Below are 17,193 nucleotides of genomic sequence, written 5' to 3' on the forward strand. Positions count from 1 at the left end.
GAAAGGTGATTGACAGCAATCTTGATATATACTTTACTTCCATATTTTTCCACCTGCAATATTTTTTGTTTGCCCAGAGTACATTCCCATTCTCTTTCCCTAGGTTTTGTCAGGGATGTTGATGTAGCTGAGGGATTCGACCTGTAATTTTCAACTGGTGTTAAAAAACAGGCAGTGAAGTCCTGTCCCTTAGCTCTGCCAATCTGGGATGTTGCCATTCCAAGGGTCAGGCTCCAACAGAGTTACCTACAGAGCACAGGAACAAACTTAGCCCTGGGAATTAAATATCCCACTTGGAGACAAGTGACACAGTGCTGGTCCCAGTGCTGATAGGATTGAACAGCCCAAAAAAAGAATATATATAAAAAGAATATATATATTATTTGTATTTATATATTTACTATATATATTTCTCTCTGATTGTTCCCAACCTGCCATGGAAGCAGTCACAAGGAGTTCACTCTGTTGAATTCCAGCAGGAGAAAGATGCCCAAGGAACATGGATGAAAGGCTGCACACCGAGCCCTTGAAAGGAATTTTCGTTCACCCCTCGCACACACACTCACCCAGATTAGCTGCTTTGAGTAATTTACTCGAGGTTTATCGGGGATAAAATGCATTTTCTCCACGCGGGGGTTACCGTGGGCTCCCAGTGCCACCTACTGACAACTGCAGACAGCACCCGAGCTCTGCTGCTCCAGAGCCTCTCAGCTTTTCCATGAGGTAATTTCCTCTCCATTTCCTTCTATTTATCAGCTGTCCTGGAGACTAAATGTCCATCTTCTAAATATTTGCTTCTAGTCACTATCCTGTCCCTCACTTTCATCTTCCAAGGGTTTCTTTCCACTCATGAAATAGGGTGAAATTTCTTCAAGTTTTATAAACTTGAATTTCAATTCTGACCAATTGTTCATCCTGGGAAAAGGAGGTTCAGGGGAACCTTCACTCTCTCAACTCCTGACAGGACATGGAGCCAGGGGAGGGTCGGGCTCTTCTCCCAGGGAACAAGGGACAGGACAAGAGGAAACAGCCTCAAGTTGTGCCAGGGGAGGTTCAAGTTGGATATTGGGAAAGGTTCCTCTTGGGAAGGGCTGTCCAGCCGTGGCACAGCTGCCCAGGGCAGTGGTGGAGTCCCCATCCCTGGAGGGATTTCACAGACCTGTGGATGTGGCACTTGGGGACGTGGGTTGGGAGTGGCTTTGGCAGCACTGGGGGATCTTACAGGGCTTTTCCAACCTTAATAACCCTGTGATTCTAATTAGGCCAAGAGCAGCCAATCCCTCAGAGTCATTAGAATGGGAGAGATTATCAACGTGTCCCAGGTTGACACAGAACGTCTCTTCACAAATTCATACATAACCCATCTGCACAACAAGCTTAAAATCCAGAAATTTTAATGATTCAATAATGTTTTTCATACCCTTAATATCCAATCCCTGAGTCAAGAAATACAAACACCGCTGCAAGAGGTATTGAAAGCAGGCTCTGGGCCAGGAGGAGGGGATAGGAGTCCCAAACCCACCAATGATAGTTGCCTCATTGCCCACAGCAGTGCTTTCAGCTTTTTGAGGCTTTTTCCTACTCTCCATCTGCTTTGGATATCGACAACACATCCAAAATGTCTTCTGGGCTGTGGAAGGCATCTGTAAACACTATGAGCCAAAGGAACTACAATGCTTATGGGACCCTTGCACCCCCCAAGATACAAACAGCAGCAGGGTGGGATCCGTTCAGGAGCCCAGTGCAGTCTGCAGTGGGTTGTGCTGGGGGGAGGTCAGACATTCCACATCTCCTCGGGTCACTGCGAGAAGTGTCCGTACTTGCAGGCAGCAGCCAGGATGAGGCCAGAGCAGAGCCCTGTGGTGAGCAGGGTCAGGGCACACACCAGGGAATTGTGCTCCCTGAGCCCCACAGGAACCCTCAGCATCGATTCCTCATATGCCTACAAAGAAAAATAAATATATAACACACATTTGAGCTGTTTCTTTTTGACTGCAACCGAGAGGATGAGGAACCTGATCCTGATTTAATTAGCCCTTGGCTAAAGCTTCTTCTGAGATTCTATATCAGAACCAGGATGGGACATCTTTTAATTCACAGCCACTGCTGCACTGCACAGCTCAGGAAATGGATCTGCTGCCATCTGTATCCCTGGATCTCTGCTCCTACTCCAGCCACTGAGGGAATGTCTGGAATGCTGCAGGGAGAGCAGCTCCCAAGATGAGCTCAGATCACGAAGGAGACAGATTTCTCCAGAGTGAACGACCATTTGGTTTTTTCATTGATACAGGAAGCTGCAAAATGTTTATGGACAACAGCTACAGAGGTACCAGCGGTCTGCAGGTATCTTAAATATAGGAAGGCACATGTGTTACAACAACAACAGACTATTTTATTATATAAATTAGTCTAATTTCTGAGTCTCTACACTACCATGGCACTTTGGAACATCAACCACAGTTGTTGGCCACACTAAAGATCCATCTTTCCTTGGTTTTGAACACAATAAGCTTCACCTTTTCCTAAACACTTACTCAACCAAGTAACAACCAAGCAAACAGGAGTGGCTTTCTTTTGGATGCTACTACTTAAATCTTTGCAGTTTTACCATTACTTGAGCTAGATTATTATCTTCCACCTTGCTACTCCTCTGAAGCACCACTGTTGTAAAGACTTTTCTTATTTTGGCCAGGGCCAATTATATCCTAGGATTCCAAGTAAACTAGTAAAGGAAAAAAAAAAGATCAGGAGAGCAGCCATGTTAAAGGGCCAGAAAAGCACAATCCCTGTAAACACAGCAGAAGGGCAGAATGAGCCCCACTAAAAGCCAGTCAGAAAGGAAAAAAGGAGCCTGACAAAGAAGGAACCACCCAGCTAGTCTCTTAATGAATAATTTCTGTTAGGAAATAATCCTAAAAATTAATCTTGAAAGGTGTTAATCACAGAAAATAAGACAGCAGTTGTTAAAAAGAACCAGAGGGAGAACTCACGGGTCTGTGTTTTGTGGTGTGCCACTGACAGGGACTGCTGGTGTCAGATGAGCAGGGAGTGTCCACTTCAGCAGGTTCCCAGCACTCTGCAGACAGGTGCCCTAGGGAAGGCATTCCTGCATCACCCGGAGCCAGGCAGGATAAGCAATCAGCCTGCATGCTTCCAAATAAGGGATCTTTTCCTCTACAACAGCTCAACGGAATCTATTCCCTGGGAGCCAAGTGGTGAAACACCTCTGCATGGCCAAAGTGACGCTGAGCAGTCTTTGCTGTGGACTTTTCAACTCTTCCCTTCCTGATACAGCAGGTACCCAAAAAAGAACCTCACCTGTGTGGTATCTTGGCCTTTCTTGTCCTTATCAGGGCAAAGAATTCCTGGTTAGCCTGCAGACCCCTCAACGTTAGCCATGTAGTTAGAATTTTCCCCCAAAATAACTAAGTCCCCAAAATAAGTAAGGCCATTTGTCTTCTTGGCCTCCTGTCAACAAAAGATCTCCCTTCCAATACTTCAAAACCTTCCCCATTAATCATTAATAATAAATGTTTTCCTGCTCATAACTAGTAAATGTGCCAGGAAGATTTAAAACCCCTTTTTTAAGTGACCAGGTAGTCCTGCCTGTCCCTATGCTTATCCCAGAAAATCATAGCTCAAGTAAAGAAAAAGGATTTGAAAATCATTGTGTGCTTGACTTGGCAGGAATGATTTTGTGAAGGGACACAAAATTTGTAACAAAATGATAGGGTTTCATTGTTCACATAACTTGAAATATTAATTGTAGTGGATATCAGGTGCTTGTTTCACCAGAGTTTGAAACTCCAACCATTCCAAGCTTCAGGCACAGTTTCCTACATTTCCCCTTTATATAATGAGAATGCAGCAACAGTGTTAGAAGCCATCTGAATACTTTGATTACTCTAAATAGGTGACAGTGGCTACTGAACACACCCTGCACAGCTCCAGCTGCCAAGAGAAATACGGTCAGAGCAGGGGCCCTGCTGGGATGGTGACCAACACGGATCATGACAACTGCCACATCTTCCAGCTGGAAGAGCCCAGGCAGCACAGGGGTGCAATGGCAGCAGCACAGCACAGAGCAGACCTGACACAGAGCAGTCTCTGACACCCCCCTGCCTTTGGCCAGCCCTCAGCGAGGAAGACAACGAGGTCTTTATCAGGGCCACACCTCCTGCTTACTTCCTGCAGCTACCAAGAGCTCCATCTCCAACACAACCAGACTGGGGATGGCCCAAGAGCACCAATGAGAATCTCACTGTGGCAGCAGCAGAGCAGCACCTCTGGGCCCTGCAGAGCCACCGCGGCCTGGCGTGTCCCGCGGGCGGGCCGGTGGTACCGCGCGTGCACGGGCACGGCGGCGCCGAAGCAGCGGGAGCGGCGCGCGTCCACCTCCAGGAACAGCAGCAGCACAACGGCCTCGGCCACGTACTCGGGAGCCTCCACGTCAATGACATCAGGAAATAACACTGCCTGCAAGCAGGGAGAGATACAGCAGGGGTTTGATGGAAATCAGAAACCATTGCCCTCCCCCATGCTAGCACTGAGATGCATTTTGTGGTCAGGATGATCAAGCTGGGAATTCCAGCCTTAAGGTGTTCCAAAATACCTTTTCAAGACTGTCCTATGTGTGGAAAGTTCTTAGTGTCACTGTGCCTACAGCCAAACCTGTGAAGTGTCAGCAAGGCCAGACCTGCACCTCAGGCATGCCAAGGGCAGGAGCTGCCCACAGCCTTTGCACCAGTGTTTTACACCAATCTAAGCAGGTTAAAGCCACAGCCTTTGTACACCTCTCTAACGTGAAGCAAAGACTGGACAGCAGAACAGAAAGCTGGGATGAAAACACAGCTGGGAAGCTGCTCAGTCCAAACACACAGCACGTGACTTAGAGCTCACCAGCACCTCCTTGGGGGTTTCCCTTCCACCTTCTCAACCTGAGGCACTCTTACCACAGCTGATCACCTGAGGCTAAGAGAGGAGCAGCAGCTCCCTGGTTCATCACCTGTGTGTGAGAATATCAGCAGCACCAGGGGATGCCAAGCAAGCTGAGTTACAAAGAGACACCAGAAGATTATATGGTTTGGCACCTCCTTCCAGGAATTAATCACCTTGCTTCAAGGAGCCAGAAAATGCCCAGACAATACAAGCCCCTGAGTCCTTACCTGACTCGCTGCCAGAGCTCCTGGCGCTGGGCATTACCTTTGTCAGATTGTGCTGCTGCAGCGTTGCCAGCTCGTAGGGATCCACGTAGATTCCCGGCGGCAGACGCATCTGAGCTGCCACTGCACATCCTCCTGCATCCTCCCCCAGCTCCACCTTCACCAGCAGGTCCCTTCAAACAGCAACAGGAGCAAAAAATTTACACCCACACTTCAAAAGTGTGGCACAAGACCCCTGAGAGACATTTCTCAGAAGATATGAGCTCTCACACCGAGTGCAACTAATTCTGACCACACTTCCCTGTCCAGCCTTCTTAACCTCAACCCCACATCCACAGCCAAAACGAAGTTTCACTTCTTTGTTAATGTCTCAGAACCACCAATGGCCTCCACAAAAGTTTTAGAAAGGGGCCTCCTATTTTCCCTCCACTGCAGCTTGTTAATCCCTTGATCCTGTTAATGCATTCCTGACACGTGCCCAGGGATCACAGCCCAGAGAGCTGATACGACTGCACATGAAAAGAAGAGAGGCTTCTTCCAGCAGAAAATCCCGTGGCACGTTATGCTGATGGAGGGCAGGGTGAGGACTCACCTGTGAAACCCCTCTTTGAGGAGCTCCAGTGTGACAGTGGTGTCCCGACAGGCTGCCTGCACATCTAAGGGGACACAGAGCCAACAGTGTAACAGCACAGCGACCACAGGGGCTGCAAAAGCTTTATAACTCACAAACGCCTCATCTGCAAACCCCTTCCCAAAGGAAGGGAAGAAGTAATTGACTGTGATCAAAGCAGAACAGATTTCTTGGTTTGGGTTTGAAGACACCTTAAAGCCCATCCTGTTCCAACCCTCGGCTTCGAGCAGGAACCTCCCCAGGACCAGGGCACTCCAGCTCTGTCCTTGGACACTTCCAGCCACAGCTTCTCTGTTCAACTTGTGCGAGAGCCTCCCCACCTTCACAGGGAAGAATTCCATGCCAATATCCCATCCACCCCTGCCCTCTGGCAGTGGGAAGCCATTCCCCCTTGTCCTGTTCCTCCATCGCTTGTCCCAAATCCCTCTCCAGCTCTCATGGAGCCTCTTTAGGCACTGGGAGGGGCTCTGAGCTCTCCCTGAATCCCTCCCTTCTCCAGGTGAGCCCCCCACATCTGTCCCCGCCTGTCTGCAGAGCCCCGCGGTCGCGGCGCGGTCCCCGCGGGCGCTCACGGAGGGCGCAGAGCAGCGCGCCCAGCGCGGCCCCGATCCCGGCCCGCACCGGCCCCCGCCGCCCGCCCGCCATGGCGGCCGCTCCGCCGGGCCCGCGCGGGCTGCCCCAGCGCCGCCTGACCGCGCGGGGCCCGCCCGCCCCTTGCTCCGCGGCGCCGTGTCCCGCAGGCTTTCGTGTGGGCAGCCCGAATGGGGCCTTCGGCGGAGGGGGCCTTTCCCGCATGGCGGCGGAGCCATGGCAACCGCCCGGAGAGGCGGGCCCGGCCCGGGAGGAACGGGAACGGGGAGAGCGAGGAGTGGCTTTGTGCGCCGCCCGAGGTGAGGGGACATGGCGGGAGTGTAAGGGAGACACGGACTCCCTGGAGCGGGGCCAGCACAGGCTGCGGAGGAAGGGCCTGGAGCATCAGGAAGGGCCTGGAGCATGTCCCTGATGAGGAAAGGCTGAGGGAGCTGGGGCTGCTCAGCCTGGAGAGGAGCCCCAGCTGAGAGGGACCTCAGCCCTGCCTGTCCCTGCCTGTCCCTGTGTGTCCCTGCCTGTCCCTGCCTGTCCCTGCCTGTCCCTGGGTGCAGGCAGGGCCAGAGCAGGGCCCGGGCTCTGCTCCGGGGGCCCAGCGATGGCACCAGAGCCACGGGCAGGGACTGAGCCCAGCAAGTTCCACCTGGACATGAGGAAGAACTTTCCTGGGCGGTGATGGAGCCCTGAACAGACCCAGAGAGGGTGTGGAGCCTCCCTCACTGGAGATATCCCAGAGCTGTCTGGACACAATGTGTGCCATGGCTCTGGGATGGCCCTGCTGGAGCAGGGAGGTGGCTCCAGATGCCCACTGTGGTCCCTCCCAGCCTGGCTCATCCTGGGAGAGGCCGGAGGGACCAACCCGGCCCTGCCCCGCTGCTCTGCCCGCTCGGGGCTGGGGCCCGGCCCGGCTCACCGGGAGATCCATGTGCGCTCTTTGCCGCACGTCCGAAGAGTTCCTCTGCTTTGTGTTTCTCACCTTCGCAGAATCCCGGAATGGTTTAGGTTGGAGGGACCTTAAAGCTTCTCTCGTTCCACCCTCTGCCATGGGCAGGGACACCTTCCACTACGCCACGTTCCTCCTAATCCCGACCAACCTGGCACTGGATATTTTCACTATTAAGGACACTACTGCATATATGAGCTCTTTCCTGTGTGATTTTTTTCCAAAGGAGGAAGTGTTTCCAATTCTGCCTCAAAGTAGCTTTTCAACATTAATGTGATTTTTCTTGATGTGGAGAAACTCATTGATTTTTTGGGGGGTAAAATATGTTACTTTGCCTTACTGCAGTCTGGAAATCACCTTCATGTTTGACATATTTTCACTCATTTAAAACCAATTTTTATTGGTTTTAAACCAATACAAATATTAGTTTTTAACCAATTTATTTTATTCAAAATAAAAGTAAAAATAAAACACCTGTACTCAGTTCTGTCCACTGAGCTGGGAAACAGGACCTGCAATAGATTTGAATTTTTAAATCCCCTCTAATTTAATTTCATAATTCATTTTGCTGGGCTTTAAAGCGCATTCTGACCCAAGGCACTCCGGGGTTCTGTGATTTTGCTGAAGTGCTGACAACAAAGGCAGCACGGAGAGACTGTGGCAGCTGCTCTCCTTTGCCGTTCCCCAGGGAGCGCTGCTGCGCGCTCGGGCGGAGCCGCGATGACTTTCAGCGCTCAGAAATGCGGGGTCAGCTTCCAGCCCCCGTCCATCGTCCTCATCTACAGAGACAACAGCCAGGACAAGACTCGCCAGCGCATCATGCCCATCAGGAACTTCTCCAAGTTCTCAGGTGAGGGGCGTTCATTCCGCCTGCATTCATTCATTCCGTGTTTGCCTCCAGCTGCATGCACGGAACCCTTTGGTAGCAGCATGAGTGCCCTCCTAGCAGTGTGCAGGGAGGGGCTGTGCTGGGGTAATGTTGTCTCCCCGAGGAGCCCGAGGCTACATCTCAGCCTCTCTGAGCCTGCAGGGTTTGGAGAGAGCCCTGGAGAGGGTGTGGGAGAGGATGTGTCGGTGGGAATAGGTGTGCTGGAGCTCAGGTGCCTGTGCTGGCTCTCCCCAGACTGCAGCAGGGCTGCCGAGCAGCTGAAGAACAACCCTCGGCACAAGGCCTACCTGGAAGGGGTCTCGCTGCGCCAGCTCCAGAAGCTCTGCAGCTTGCTGAGAGGTCATTTGGAAGGACAGAGCCTGGCTGAGAGCTTGGAAAAGGTTCAGCAGGAAGAGACCATTGACCCAGAGGAGGATATGAACAAACTGGATGACAAGGAACTGGCCAAAAGGAAGAGCATCATGGATGAGCTCTTTGAAAAGAACAGGAAGAAGAAGGATGACCCTGACTTTGTTTACAATGTTGAGGTGGAGTTCCCACAGGATGAGCAGCTGGAGTCCTGTGCTTGGGACACGGAGTCAGATGAAGAAATCTGATTCCACACAAAGATGGGCGGTTCAGAGACAAATCTGTGTCCCAGCAGAGAGGACAATGCCATCATATGTTGGCTCAGGAGAACTTGAGGTGCCACAGCAATCCCAGGCTTAAGTGAGCTTTGTTTAAGAAGCCAGACTTGATTAAATGGAAACTGCATAGCTGAAATTGTTGGCTGCCTTTAGTCCTTTCCTAAATAAAAGAATTTTAAATTATTTAATCTTTCAATTTTTTACATTTCAGTCAGCTTTGGCTGAAAATGAAGCATTAAATATTCATGTCCTGAGGACACTGTTAAAGCTGTACTGTACAAATAGGGTGATTATTATTGCCTGTTGGGAAGTTAAATGTGTATCAGTCATTCTGGATAAATCAACTCTGCATTGAGAATATTACTCTTATATTTCTCTAGCAATGCTTAAATCTTCAGTTTTAGCTTGCACAAAAAAAAGTCCTTACATGTAAGAGAAGGAATATCTTGAAAATTAATTAGTCTTGAAAGTACTTTTGAAAACACAGTGATTTCAAACTGCTTCAGTGGGATGATTGGATCCTTACACTCCTGGGTAATGCTTCCTCATAAGTGCTCAGTTCTGGGAGAGAATGTGCCTAAAGTATCAAAAAAACCAGAGTGATAGAAGATCAAAGGCTGGGGGTGGTTCTAAAGTAAGACAAACTCATCCCACTGAAGGTTTTAATCCAGCTGTCTACCTTAGCTGGTCTCTACTACATCGGTCCTGCTCTCATGTAAGAACTGGAGGAATAAGATTGGGATTTTTTGGGAAATTTTACTACTCCAAAAGCTTCCTGGGTTTTGGCTCTCTGAACCCAGGCAGCTGTGAGGGCTGTGGGTGAGATGGACCTTCATCCCAAATGGAGTGGCCTCAACAAACTGCTGCCTGACATAACTAAGAGGAGTGGCTGGAGGAGCAGCTGGAAGAGCTCTCGTCCTACAGCCTAAAATGAGTCGCTGCTGTGAAAGACATGAAGCAAGTGTCAGTTAAGCCACAGTGCTTTGCTGTCACTGGAGAGGATGAGGGAGCTCACACTTGGCCAAGGAGGTCTTCAGTCAGGAGAGAAATGAAAGCTGAGGCCTCACTTGCCATAACTAAAAAAATGTAAAGGCTGACTCAGCTCTCCCAGAACCGGGAAGGGCATGCAGGGGTCTGGCACAGGCCTTGCCTCCACAATTGCAACATCACAACACAGAAAGATTTCCCACTTGGGAGGGAGAGGGTCCCCGGGAACCTTTCCTCCACTTCCAGCCTGCCCCCAGCTTCATCCTGACCAGGACATGGCCTGTGCCCGGCCCCAGGCATGGCCTCCTCTCCAATGAGGGCTACATGAGTGCCTGGATTGTGAGGTTCCTGCTGGCCCATTCCTCCAGCCCACCCCAGACCTTCAGCAGGGAGCCATACTGGTCTTCCCAGTTTGGGATCCTCTGGGAACTTGGCAGGAAGGCACTTCACAGCCAGCTTTAGGTCATGCATATCGACATGAGATGGGACAGATCCCAAACAGTCCCCTCAGCAGCCTCCTGGAAGAGCATAACCTACTAGCCACAGCCCCACAGCCCTCTCTGCACTTCACTCCCACTGACCCTGACCTGCCTGACTGCCCACCAATCCAGACTGTGACATCTGCATTTGTATGGGGAACGCTGTGGGACTCTGTGTCCAAAGCCTTGCTGAGCACACAGAATCCACCGCTCTCCCCTTGCCTACAGATCCATCCATTTCATCTGAGAGGAAAGCAGGCTGGGCAGGCATAACCCAGCCTCAGCAGTCCATGCTGACTTCTTCCAGCCACCCTCTTTTTCTAGAACTGTGCTCCAAACAAAGAACATTCATTCCACGGTTTTCCCAACAAGAAGGTGTGTGGTATTCACATTCTCTGAACAGAGAGAGATACATGATTCTCTCTCCCAGGATTTTTCCTGGAAGGCTGTGAGATGCAGTGAAAAAGCTCAGAGAAAGAAGAAAACAATTCTTATCTCTATTTGCTGCTCCTGTTGTTTGGCACATGTGGAATGTCTTATGGAGATTGTTTACCAAAGAGTGATTTGTTAATTGGACACTGGTGATGGTTGTTTGGATTGATTGGCCAGTTGGGTCAAAGCTGTGCCGTGACTGGAGACAGCCACGGGTTTTCTTTAGTATCTTTTTAGTATGATATAATTCTAGTATAGTATTAATGTAATATAATTTAGCTTAATAAAAGCAATTTATTCAGCCTTCTGCAACATGGAGTCAGAGCCTGTTATTCCCTGTACAGGGGTGTCACACTGCTCCAATAAAGGCAACTGCCCTGATGCTCTCTGGGATGGCCTTTTGGCTGCTACTGAAGCTGGGTGAGACCCTTGGGTTCTCCAGTCACCAAGGACCTTCCCTGATCACCATGGCCTTGCAAAGACAGTGAGAGCAGCTTTGTAAGTTGACCTCAGAGTGGAATCTCCTCTTGCTGCCCGGACAATCCCATTCACATCACAGCTCCAGGTGAGCCATGGCTTTCCAGGCACCATGATCAGGGAATGTTGAGTATCCCCATCAGCTCCATACAATTAAGAATCCCTCCTTTTTATCCACGCCCTGGGCAGTGCTGGGTGCTTGGGTTCCTCCCTGCGTGTTCTCCCACAGCTGCACCCGACACCCCACACCGGATGGAGCAGCAGCATCGGCCATGGAGGTGGAGAAGGACACACATCCCCCTCCAAGGCCAGCCCCAGGGAGAGGGGAGCCCACAGGGGCACCACTCACCCTGCCGGTGGGGAGATGCCGGAATGCAGCTGGGGGACAATGCAGGAATGTATTTATAGGTCACTGCTGTCCCCCAGGCTGCAGCTTACAGGCAGAAGAAAGGTTGAAATAGGCTGAGGGATTCCCCACTTGGGGCCTGTTTTGGTTTTGGCTATTTCAGTCTAAAATTGGGGCAGAAAGCAGTCATTTCCGAGCCAGATCTGACAGATGGGTTTCCAGAGCCTGTACAGCACTCAGCGCAGTGGAGCTGCTGGCTGGTCGAGCAGGGTCCATCCATTTTCCAGCCTTGCACAGCCACCAGCCACACCAGGCTCCCCCATAACCCCAGTCCCACACCCGTGCCTGGGCCGGGTTTGCCCTGCTGCCAGCCTTGGCTCCCCTGCCTGCACCATCCCCGGCATCCTCCCGGCTCCAGGCCAGTCCTGGGCATCTCCCTCCATCACCCCACAGGAAACTCCGCTGGGCCTGATCCCCGGCACACCCCACACCACCGACTGACACCCAGGCAAGGACAAGCCCCCAGAATCACCAGTCCGACGCTGCTCCACACTTCCCTGTGCCTTGTTCCCATTAAACACGTTTCACTAAAAAAAAATCCCAACAGTGCCACAGGAAAAAAGCCACTCCAGTTCTCAGAAGGGCTTTTGAGTTAGCACAAACCACCACCACTTCTCCTTTCCCCTCAGTGACCCCCGAGGAACAGAGCAGCACTTCCCCAGGTAGTGCTTGCTGCTCTGGGAGAGGCAGAGCTGGGTGGAGGAAACCCCCGGGCACTGCTGGAGCAACCGCCTGCAGGAGCGGCGTTTGCACAACAAGGAGGAAGGATTTCTCTTGTGTCTTTTGTATGTTTAATCCAGCAGTCCCTGGAGAAACATAAAGCCATGATAAAATATCGCTGAGGGATATAATTTACTCTCCTGCTTTACAATCGATATTGTTGCGACTTGGGCTGTTTCTAATGGACTTTCTAACCCAAACTGTGGCTTAGTGAAGAAACAATACCCCAAAATGTGTCTTTCAGCCCTGCTGACAACGCCTGTCTTTATCAGCACACACACATGTTGCATGATCAGGGTTGCCTGCGAGTTTGGCAGTGCTGGCAAGAGCAGTGTGGAAAGCTGTGGCTACAGAGCTTTCCACAGTGCCCGGGTGATGTTTGCCCCAGCCTGGGGCACTTTGTGGAGTCTGGTTGCAGATCTGGAAGACATTTCGAATTGGCTACAGGTGGGAATAAATAAGAAAGGAACTGCTGGAAGGTGTGGGGGGGAAAGCAGTGCTGGAGAAAACTGTCACAGAATCCCAGAATTGGGATTGGAAGGGACCTTAAAAACCCATCTGGTTACAACACCTTCCTCTAGATCAGATTGCTCCAAGCCCACTCCAACCTGGCCTTGAACACTTCCACGACTGGGGCATCCACAGATTTTCTGGGCAACCTGTCCTTTCAGCCAAGGAATGTTTGATGTCGTGTCCACTCAGCTCTCACCAACACCAGCTGAAGTTTTCTGCTGAAGACACGTTCCTTGAGGATTCCCAGCGCTCCATCACCAGACACAGCCCTCACCCTTTGGGTACCATTAGAGCAGGAATGGCAGCTCTCCCAGCACCTCCTGTCCTGCATCCATCAGGTTTCCATCTTGACCACCACAGAGGGGTTATCACCTGTACTCCTGACCGCCCCTTATTATTGACAATTCCCGAGCCCTTCCTCTTCCTCAGCCATTAGTAAGGACTGGCCACCCCACACCGGGTTTTCAGCATTTTCAGCAGCTTCTCCTTGAGCATGAGGAAGACGACAACGAAGGCCACCAGGAGCGTCAGGCAGGTGGGCAGAGCCAGCACCAGGTAGAGCAGCGCCAGGTCGGCCGTGTGCCGTCGGCAGCTCCGCAGGACGGGCTCGGGCAGCGCGGTGGGGCTCAGCGCGCGGGAGCCGTGGCTGCAGGTCACCTCCCGCCCGTCGGGGACACGCAGCCCCTGGGCCTGCTGCAGGGCGTCCCACCAGCCCAGCGTGCAGCAGTTGTAGGGGTTTCGGCTGAGGTAGATCTCCCGCAGGCTCCTCCCCAGCGGCTCCTGCGCCACGTCCAGCGGCAGCGCCGCGAGGCAGTTGTCCCGCAGGTCCAGGCTGCGCAGCCTCAGCGTGCCCAGCGAGGTGGGGAACGCGGACAAGGAGTTCCCGGAAAGGTCCAAGTGCACGAGGCTGCTCAGCGCAGAGAAGTCCACGGCGGTGGAAGAGAGGCTGGTGTTCCTCAGAGACAGCACCTGCAGTGTCAGGACAAGGTCCTGCAGCCACCCCAGGTCCCCAGACAGCGCCTGGCGGTTGTCAGAGAGGTCCAGATGAATCAGAGATGTCCCCTGGAAGGGGCGGCCGCCCATGCTCTGCAGACCACAGCCGGCCAAGGAGAGATGGATCAAGGTCTCTACACCCCTGATGTCCACACAGGCGAGACTCTCGGCCTCACCTGGCTGGGGACAGAGGTCAACCCGGTTACGACTGAGGTCCAGCGTAGTGATCTTCCTGGTGTGGGCAAAAATCCCAGGAGGAAGAGCCTGCAGCCTGTTGGTGCTGAGGTTGAAGAGCTGCAGGCTGGGCAGGATGTCCCCAGTGCCCACCTTCACCCCCAGTTCCACCAGCTGGTTCTGGCTGAGGTCCAGCTCTGTCAGCATGGCCAAGTGGTCCTCCTCCGACAGGTGAAATGCCTCCAGGCAGTTCTGGTTGAGCTTCAGGTGGGTCAGGGAGGGCATCTGGGCCAGGAAATCATCTGGCAGACCCCAGACCTCATTCTGGCTCATGTCTAGGAGGCGCAGGGAGGAGAGGTTGCTGTGGCAGAGCTCGTCCCAGAGCCTGACCGTTGTGATGTTGGTGGAGTTGCCATCAATGATCAGGAACTGCACGGTGACGTTGGCCAGGGAGGTGCCGTTGGGGAGGCGCTGGTAGAAGCTCATCCTGTTGTCCTGCAGCAGCAAGGAGTGCAGCTTGCTCCTCTGGGGCAGCACAGGGAAGAACAGGAGGCGGTTGTGGGACAGGTCCAGCACCTCCAGCTCAAACAGGTCATCGATTTCCAGGGTCAGAAACCACTCAATGACATTGTTGCTGACATTGAGCACCCTGAGCTGGGTCAGGTCAAACCCTATCAGACATGGGAGGTAGTTGTAGGCTATGTTGAGCCTCTGCAGCCTCTGCAGCCCTTCAAAAGCATTGTCAATCTCAAAGATGTAGTTCTTCTCCAGGTTCAGCTCCAGCAGCTCTGTCAGGTTTGTGAAGGTGGATGAGTCCAGCCTCATGATGATGTTCCTGGCCACAGACAGGGACTCCAAGGAAGAGAGGTTTGAGACTAAAACTGATACCATGTCTTCCCTGAGCTGGTTTCCAGCCAGATCCAGCACCCTCAAGGCCGGCAGAGCAGAAAGGGCAGCGGCTGTCAGCGAGTAGTTGGTGAAGAGCAGGTTGTCCGTCAGGGAGAGCACCTCCAGGCCTTGGCTGCTGAGGAAGGCACCGGGCTCAATGAGCTCCAGCCGGTTCCTGGTCAAGCTGAGATGCCAGAGCTGGGGATACAGGAGCAGAGAGGCATTGCCCAGGACCTGGATAGTGTTGTCATCAAGAAACAGCTCCTCAGTATCGCCTCGAAGGTTTGCTGGGATGGAACTCAGCCATCTGCCAGTGCAGTCCATGATGCTCTGCACCTGAAGGAAGAGAATATATAACACCACATGGGAGGCAGGAGATGAAGAGGGAGAAGTCTGGGGAGCACAGTCAGGGGGAGGAGGTCGCTCTTTGGTTGTAGCCTTGGCACACCAGTCCACTCCAAGCCAGTAGCTGGGATGGAGAAGGTCTGGAGTTGCTGAGCTGCCTGGGCTTTGCCAGGCAGGGCCAATCACTCAGAGGGGGAGGGTTCACAGGAGAGGACTTACAAGCTCACAGCCCCCAGGAGATGGTGGCCAGGCTGCATCCATCCTGCTTTCCCATCCCACTGCCAGGAGGAGAAGAAGCAGGGAGAGACCAGAGAGCGGGGCCTCCATCTCAGTGGCGGCACTCCTGTGGAGAGGGAGGCAGAGGTGAGTAGGTCACAAGCTGCAAACTGTTCACCCCAAAAGGCCCAGGTGATCTGGGCCACCACGAGCTGCCCATGGAAGAAGGGGCACAGGACTTTGGCACCACCCAGCCCAGCAGAAGCCCTCGTGGGGCTCCCCCAGTTTGAGCCTGGAAGGCAGAGGAAGAGCAGGGACGGGGGTGGCAGCTCAGTCCCGCCGGGGCAGCATGCAGGGGGAGGCACCGTCACTGCTGCACAGCTGCTCGTGAAGGCCATTGAGCTGCATCCTTCAAACAGGGTGTCGCCCCAGCAGGGCTCGTGTGGCCCCTCTTGGCACCAAACAGTCCCCCAGGGGACACCAGCCCACCCCTCACCAAGTCCCCCCAGTGTCCATCCCTGCTGGTGGCTCTTCCAGAGAAGCAGAGGCTCTCCAGCAGGAGCTACCCCCTTACTGACCTGGTGGGAGCGGAGCTGACGGCATTTGCATCTGGGGAAAAGCTGAAACTCAGGCAAATGAGCAGTGAGAGCTCGGTGAGTGTTTGACACACGGCACTTTCACAGCTGCCACTGCATGAAGGAGAAACAGGGTTATTTTGGGCAGCCCAGGTAACCAGAGCCTCGCAGCACAGAGGGAGCAGGGCATGTCCTGGGCTGTCTCCTTCCTTTGGACAGCCAAAGTGTTGAACTGGTACCTTATCAAAGCAGGATTTATTACCCTGGGGGAGATGGAGAGGCAGTCCCCTTTCCCCAGGCTGCAAATGACACACGGGACCTTTTGCCTTCTCAAGTCCTTGGAGTCCAGCAGCAACTCATACCCAGGCACGGTGGCAGGAGAGGGACCCTGCTGTCCTGGACCTTGGTCCTTGCTGCACCCAAAGAACACCAGTTTTGATTCTGGCTCCTGAACCCCTCTGCAGAAACTCCCACTTTCCTTCACCCAGCTCAACCTTTCTCGGCTTCTTCCAGCACCAGAAGTACCTCCATCCTCCCAGTGCTCCCCAGAGCTGGTGGGATGGCCCCTGTCCAGCCAGGAGAGGAGCCAGCAGCCCCAGCAGGAAACCCTTGCCCACAGCCCTACCCCAGAGCCCACATCCAAGAGCTCTGGGCGCTCCCGGGGTGCTCCCCACACCTCACACCAACCCCGGCATGGGCCCACGCAGCCACAGCTCTTCGAACATGGGCATTAGTGACACACAGCCACCACAGGTCTCCAGACTGGCACAGGGAGGTGTTTCCTCCAGCACAGATATCAGGGGCAGCTACTCACCGCGTGGGCTTTGGCGCGGTCCATCCTGCGGCCCCTCAGCTGCGCTCAGGGCGGTGCTGGGGACAGGTGGGTGTGACCCGTGGGGTCCGTGTGGCAGCCAGGGGTCCGTGTGGCAGCCAGGGGTTGGTGTGGCAGCCAGGGGCCGTGTGCCAGCCTGGCCTCACTGAGCACCAATATAGCCTTTGCGGAAGGAGCAGCGGAAACTGCAGTCACATGGAGGCAGCGAGCGCGGCCCGGCTCTCGCTCACGGAGCGCTGCACTCCCAGCCCGGGGACACACACCAGCAGGAACCATGGGGCCCAGCAGGCAGCAAGGGGTACAGCTGTCACACAGCT

The 17,193-nt window shown here is 53.2% G+C and overlaps 3 protein-coding genes across 11 annotated transcripts; 1 reads left to right on the forward strand and 2 right to left on the reverse strand.

The window, feature by feature from the left end:
• Positions 1 to 1,377: 1,377 nt before the first annotated feature.
• Positions 1,378 to 6,603, reverse strand: PIGX (phosphatidylinositol glycan anchor biosynthesis class X). Of its 9 annotated transcripts, none has more exons than XM_012575469.5 (6): positions 6,366 to 6,603; positions 5,755 to 5,818; positions 5,203 to 5,335; positions 4,263 to 4,476; positions 2,991 to 3,091; positions 1,378 to 1,942 (listed from the first exon to the last, which is right to left on the reverse strand). In XM_012575469.5, exons 1-6 carry the CDS (start codon positions 6,586 to 6,588, stop codon positions 1,799 to 1,801), a joined length of 879 nt encoding a protein of 292 aa, XP_012430923.5. In that variant the 5' UTR covers positions 6,589 to 6,603; the 3' UTR covers positions 1,378 to 1,798. The 9 variants fall into 9 exon arrangements, 8 of the variants coding, with proteins under 8 accessions (XP_012430923.5, XP_072789723.1, XP_072789727.1 ...); XM_072933622.1 differs by adding an exon at positions 5,006 to 5,048 and having other exon boundaries at positions 5,166 to 5,335; positions 5,755 to 6,408; XR_012057473.1 differs by adding an exon at positions 5,006 to 5,048 and having other exon boundaries at positions 1,802 to 1,942; positions 4,285 to 4,476; positions 5,166 to 5,335; positions 5,755 to 6,408.
• Positions 6,529 to 9,022, forward strand: CEP19 (centrosomal protein 19). Its single transcript, XM_030279942.4, has 3 exons — positions 6,529 to 6,683; positions 8,013 to 8,174; positions 8,448 to 9,022. Exons 1-3 carry the CDS (start codon positions 6,587 to 6,589, stop codon positions 8,807 to 8,809), a joined length of 621 nt encoding a protein of 206 aa, XP_030135802.4. The 5' UTR covers positions 6,529 to 6,586; the 3' UTR covers positions 8,810 to 9,022.
• A 3,431-nt stretch (positions 9,023 to 12,453) lies between these two features.
• NRROS (negative regulator of reactive oxygen species) lies at positions 12,454 to 17,193 on the reverse strand. Its single transcript, XM_030279941.4, has 4 exons — positions 16,859 to 17,193; positions 16,048 to 16,158; positions 15,473 to 15,596; positions 12,454 to 15,244 (listed from the first exon to the last, which is right to left on the reverse strand). The coding sequence occupies exons 3-4, from the start codon at positions 15,578 to 15,580 to the stop codon at positions 13,286 to 13,288; spliced, it is 2,067 nt and encodes a 688-aa protein (XP_030135801.4). The 5' UTR covers positions 15,581 to 15,596; positions 16,048 to 16,158; positions 16,859 to 17,193; the 3' UTR covers positions 12,454 to 13,285.

This window comes from Taeniopygia guttata, chromosome 9 (assembly GCF_048771995.1).
Source record: "Taeniopygia guttata chromosome 9, bTaeGut7.mat, whole genome shotgun sequence".
Classification (NCBI taxonomy): domain Eukaryota; kingdom Metazoa; phylum Chordata; class Aves; order Passeriformes; family Estrildidae; genus Taeniopygia; species Taeniopygia guttata.

Excerpts from the sequence above, each read along its gene's own strand:
- PIGX (XM_072933621.1), bottom strand. The coding sequence starts at position 6,134 with ATGGAATTCTTCCCTGTGAAGGTGGGGAGGCTCTCGCACAAGTTGAAC. Across the intron at positions 5,336-5,754 it reads CTCAAAGAGGGGTTTCACAG|GGACCTGCTGGTGAAGGTGG; the intron begins GTGAGTCCTCAC and ends TGCTGTTTGAAG. Across the intron at positions 3,092-4,262 it reads GCTGCTCTGCTGCTGCCACA|GGCACCTGTCTGCAGAGTGC; the intron begins GTGAGATTCTCA and ends TGCCTTCCCTAG.
- CEP19 (XM_030279942.4), top strand. The coding sequence starts at position 6,587 with ATGGCGGCGGAGCCATGGCAACCGCCCGGAGAGGCGGGCCCGGCCCGG. Across the intron at positions 6,684-8,012 it reads GGCTTTGTGCGCCGCCCGAG|GGAGCGCTGCTGCGCGCTCG; the intron begins GTGAGGGGACAT and ends GCCGTTCCCCAG. Across the intron at positions 8,175-8,447 it reads GAACTTCTCCAAGTTCTCAG|ACTGCAGCAGGGCTGCCGAG; the intron begins GTGAGGGGCGTT and ends GGCTCTCCCCAG.
- NRROS (XM_030279941.4), bottom strand. The coding sequence starts at position 15,580 with ATGGAGGCCCCGCTCTCTGGTCTCTCCCTGCTTCTTCTCCTCCTGGCA. Across the intron at positions 15,245-15,472 it reads CTCCTGGGGGCTGTGAGCTT|GTGCAGAGCATCATGGACTG; the intron begins GTAAGTCCTCTC and ends CTCTTCCTTCAG.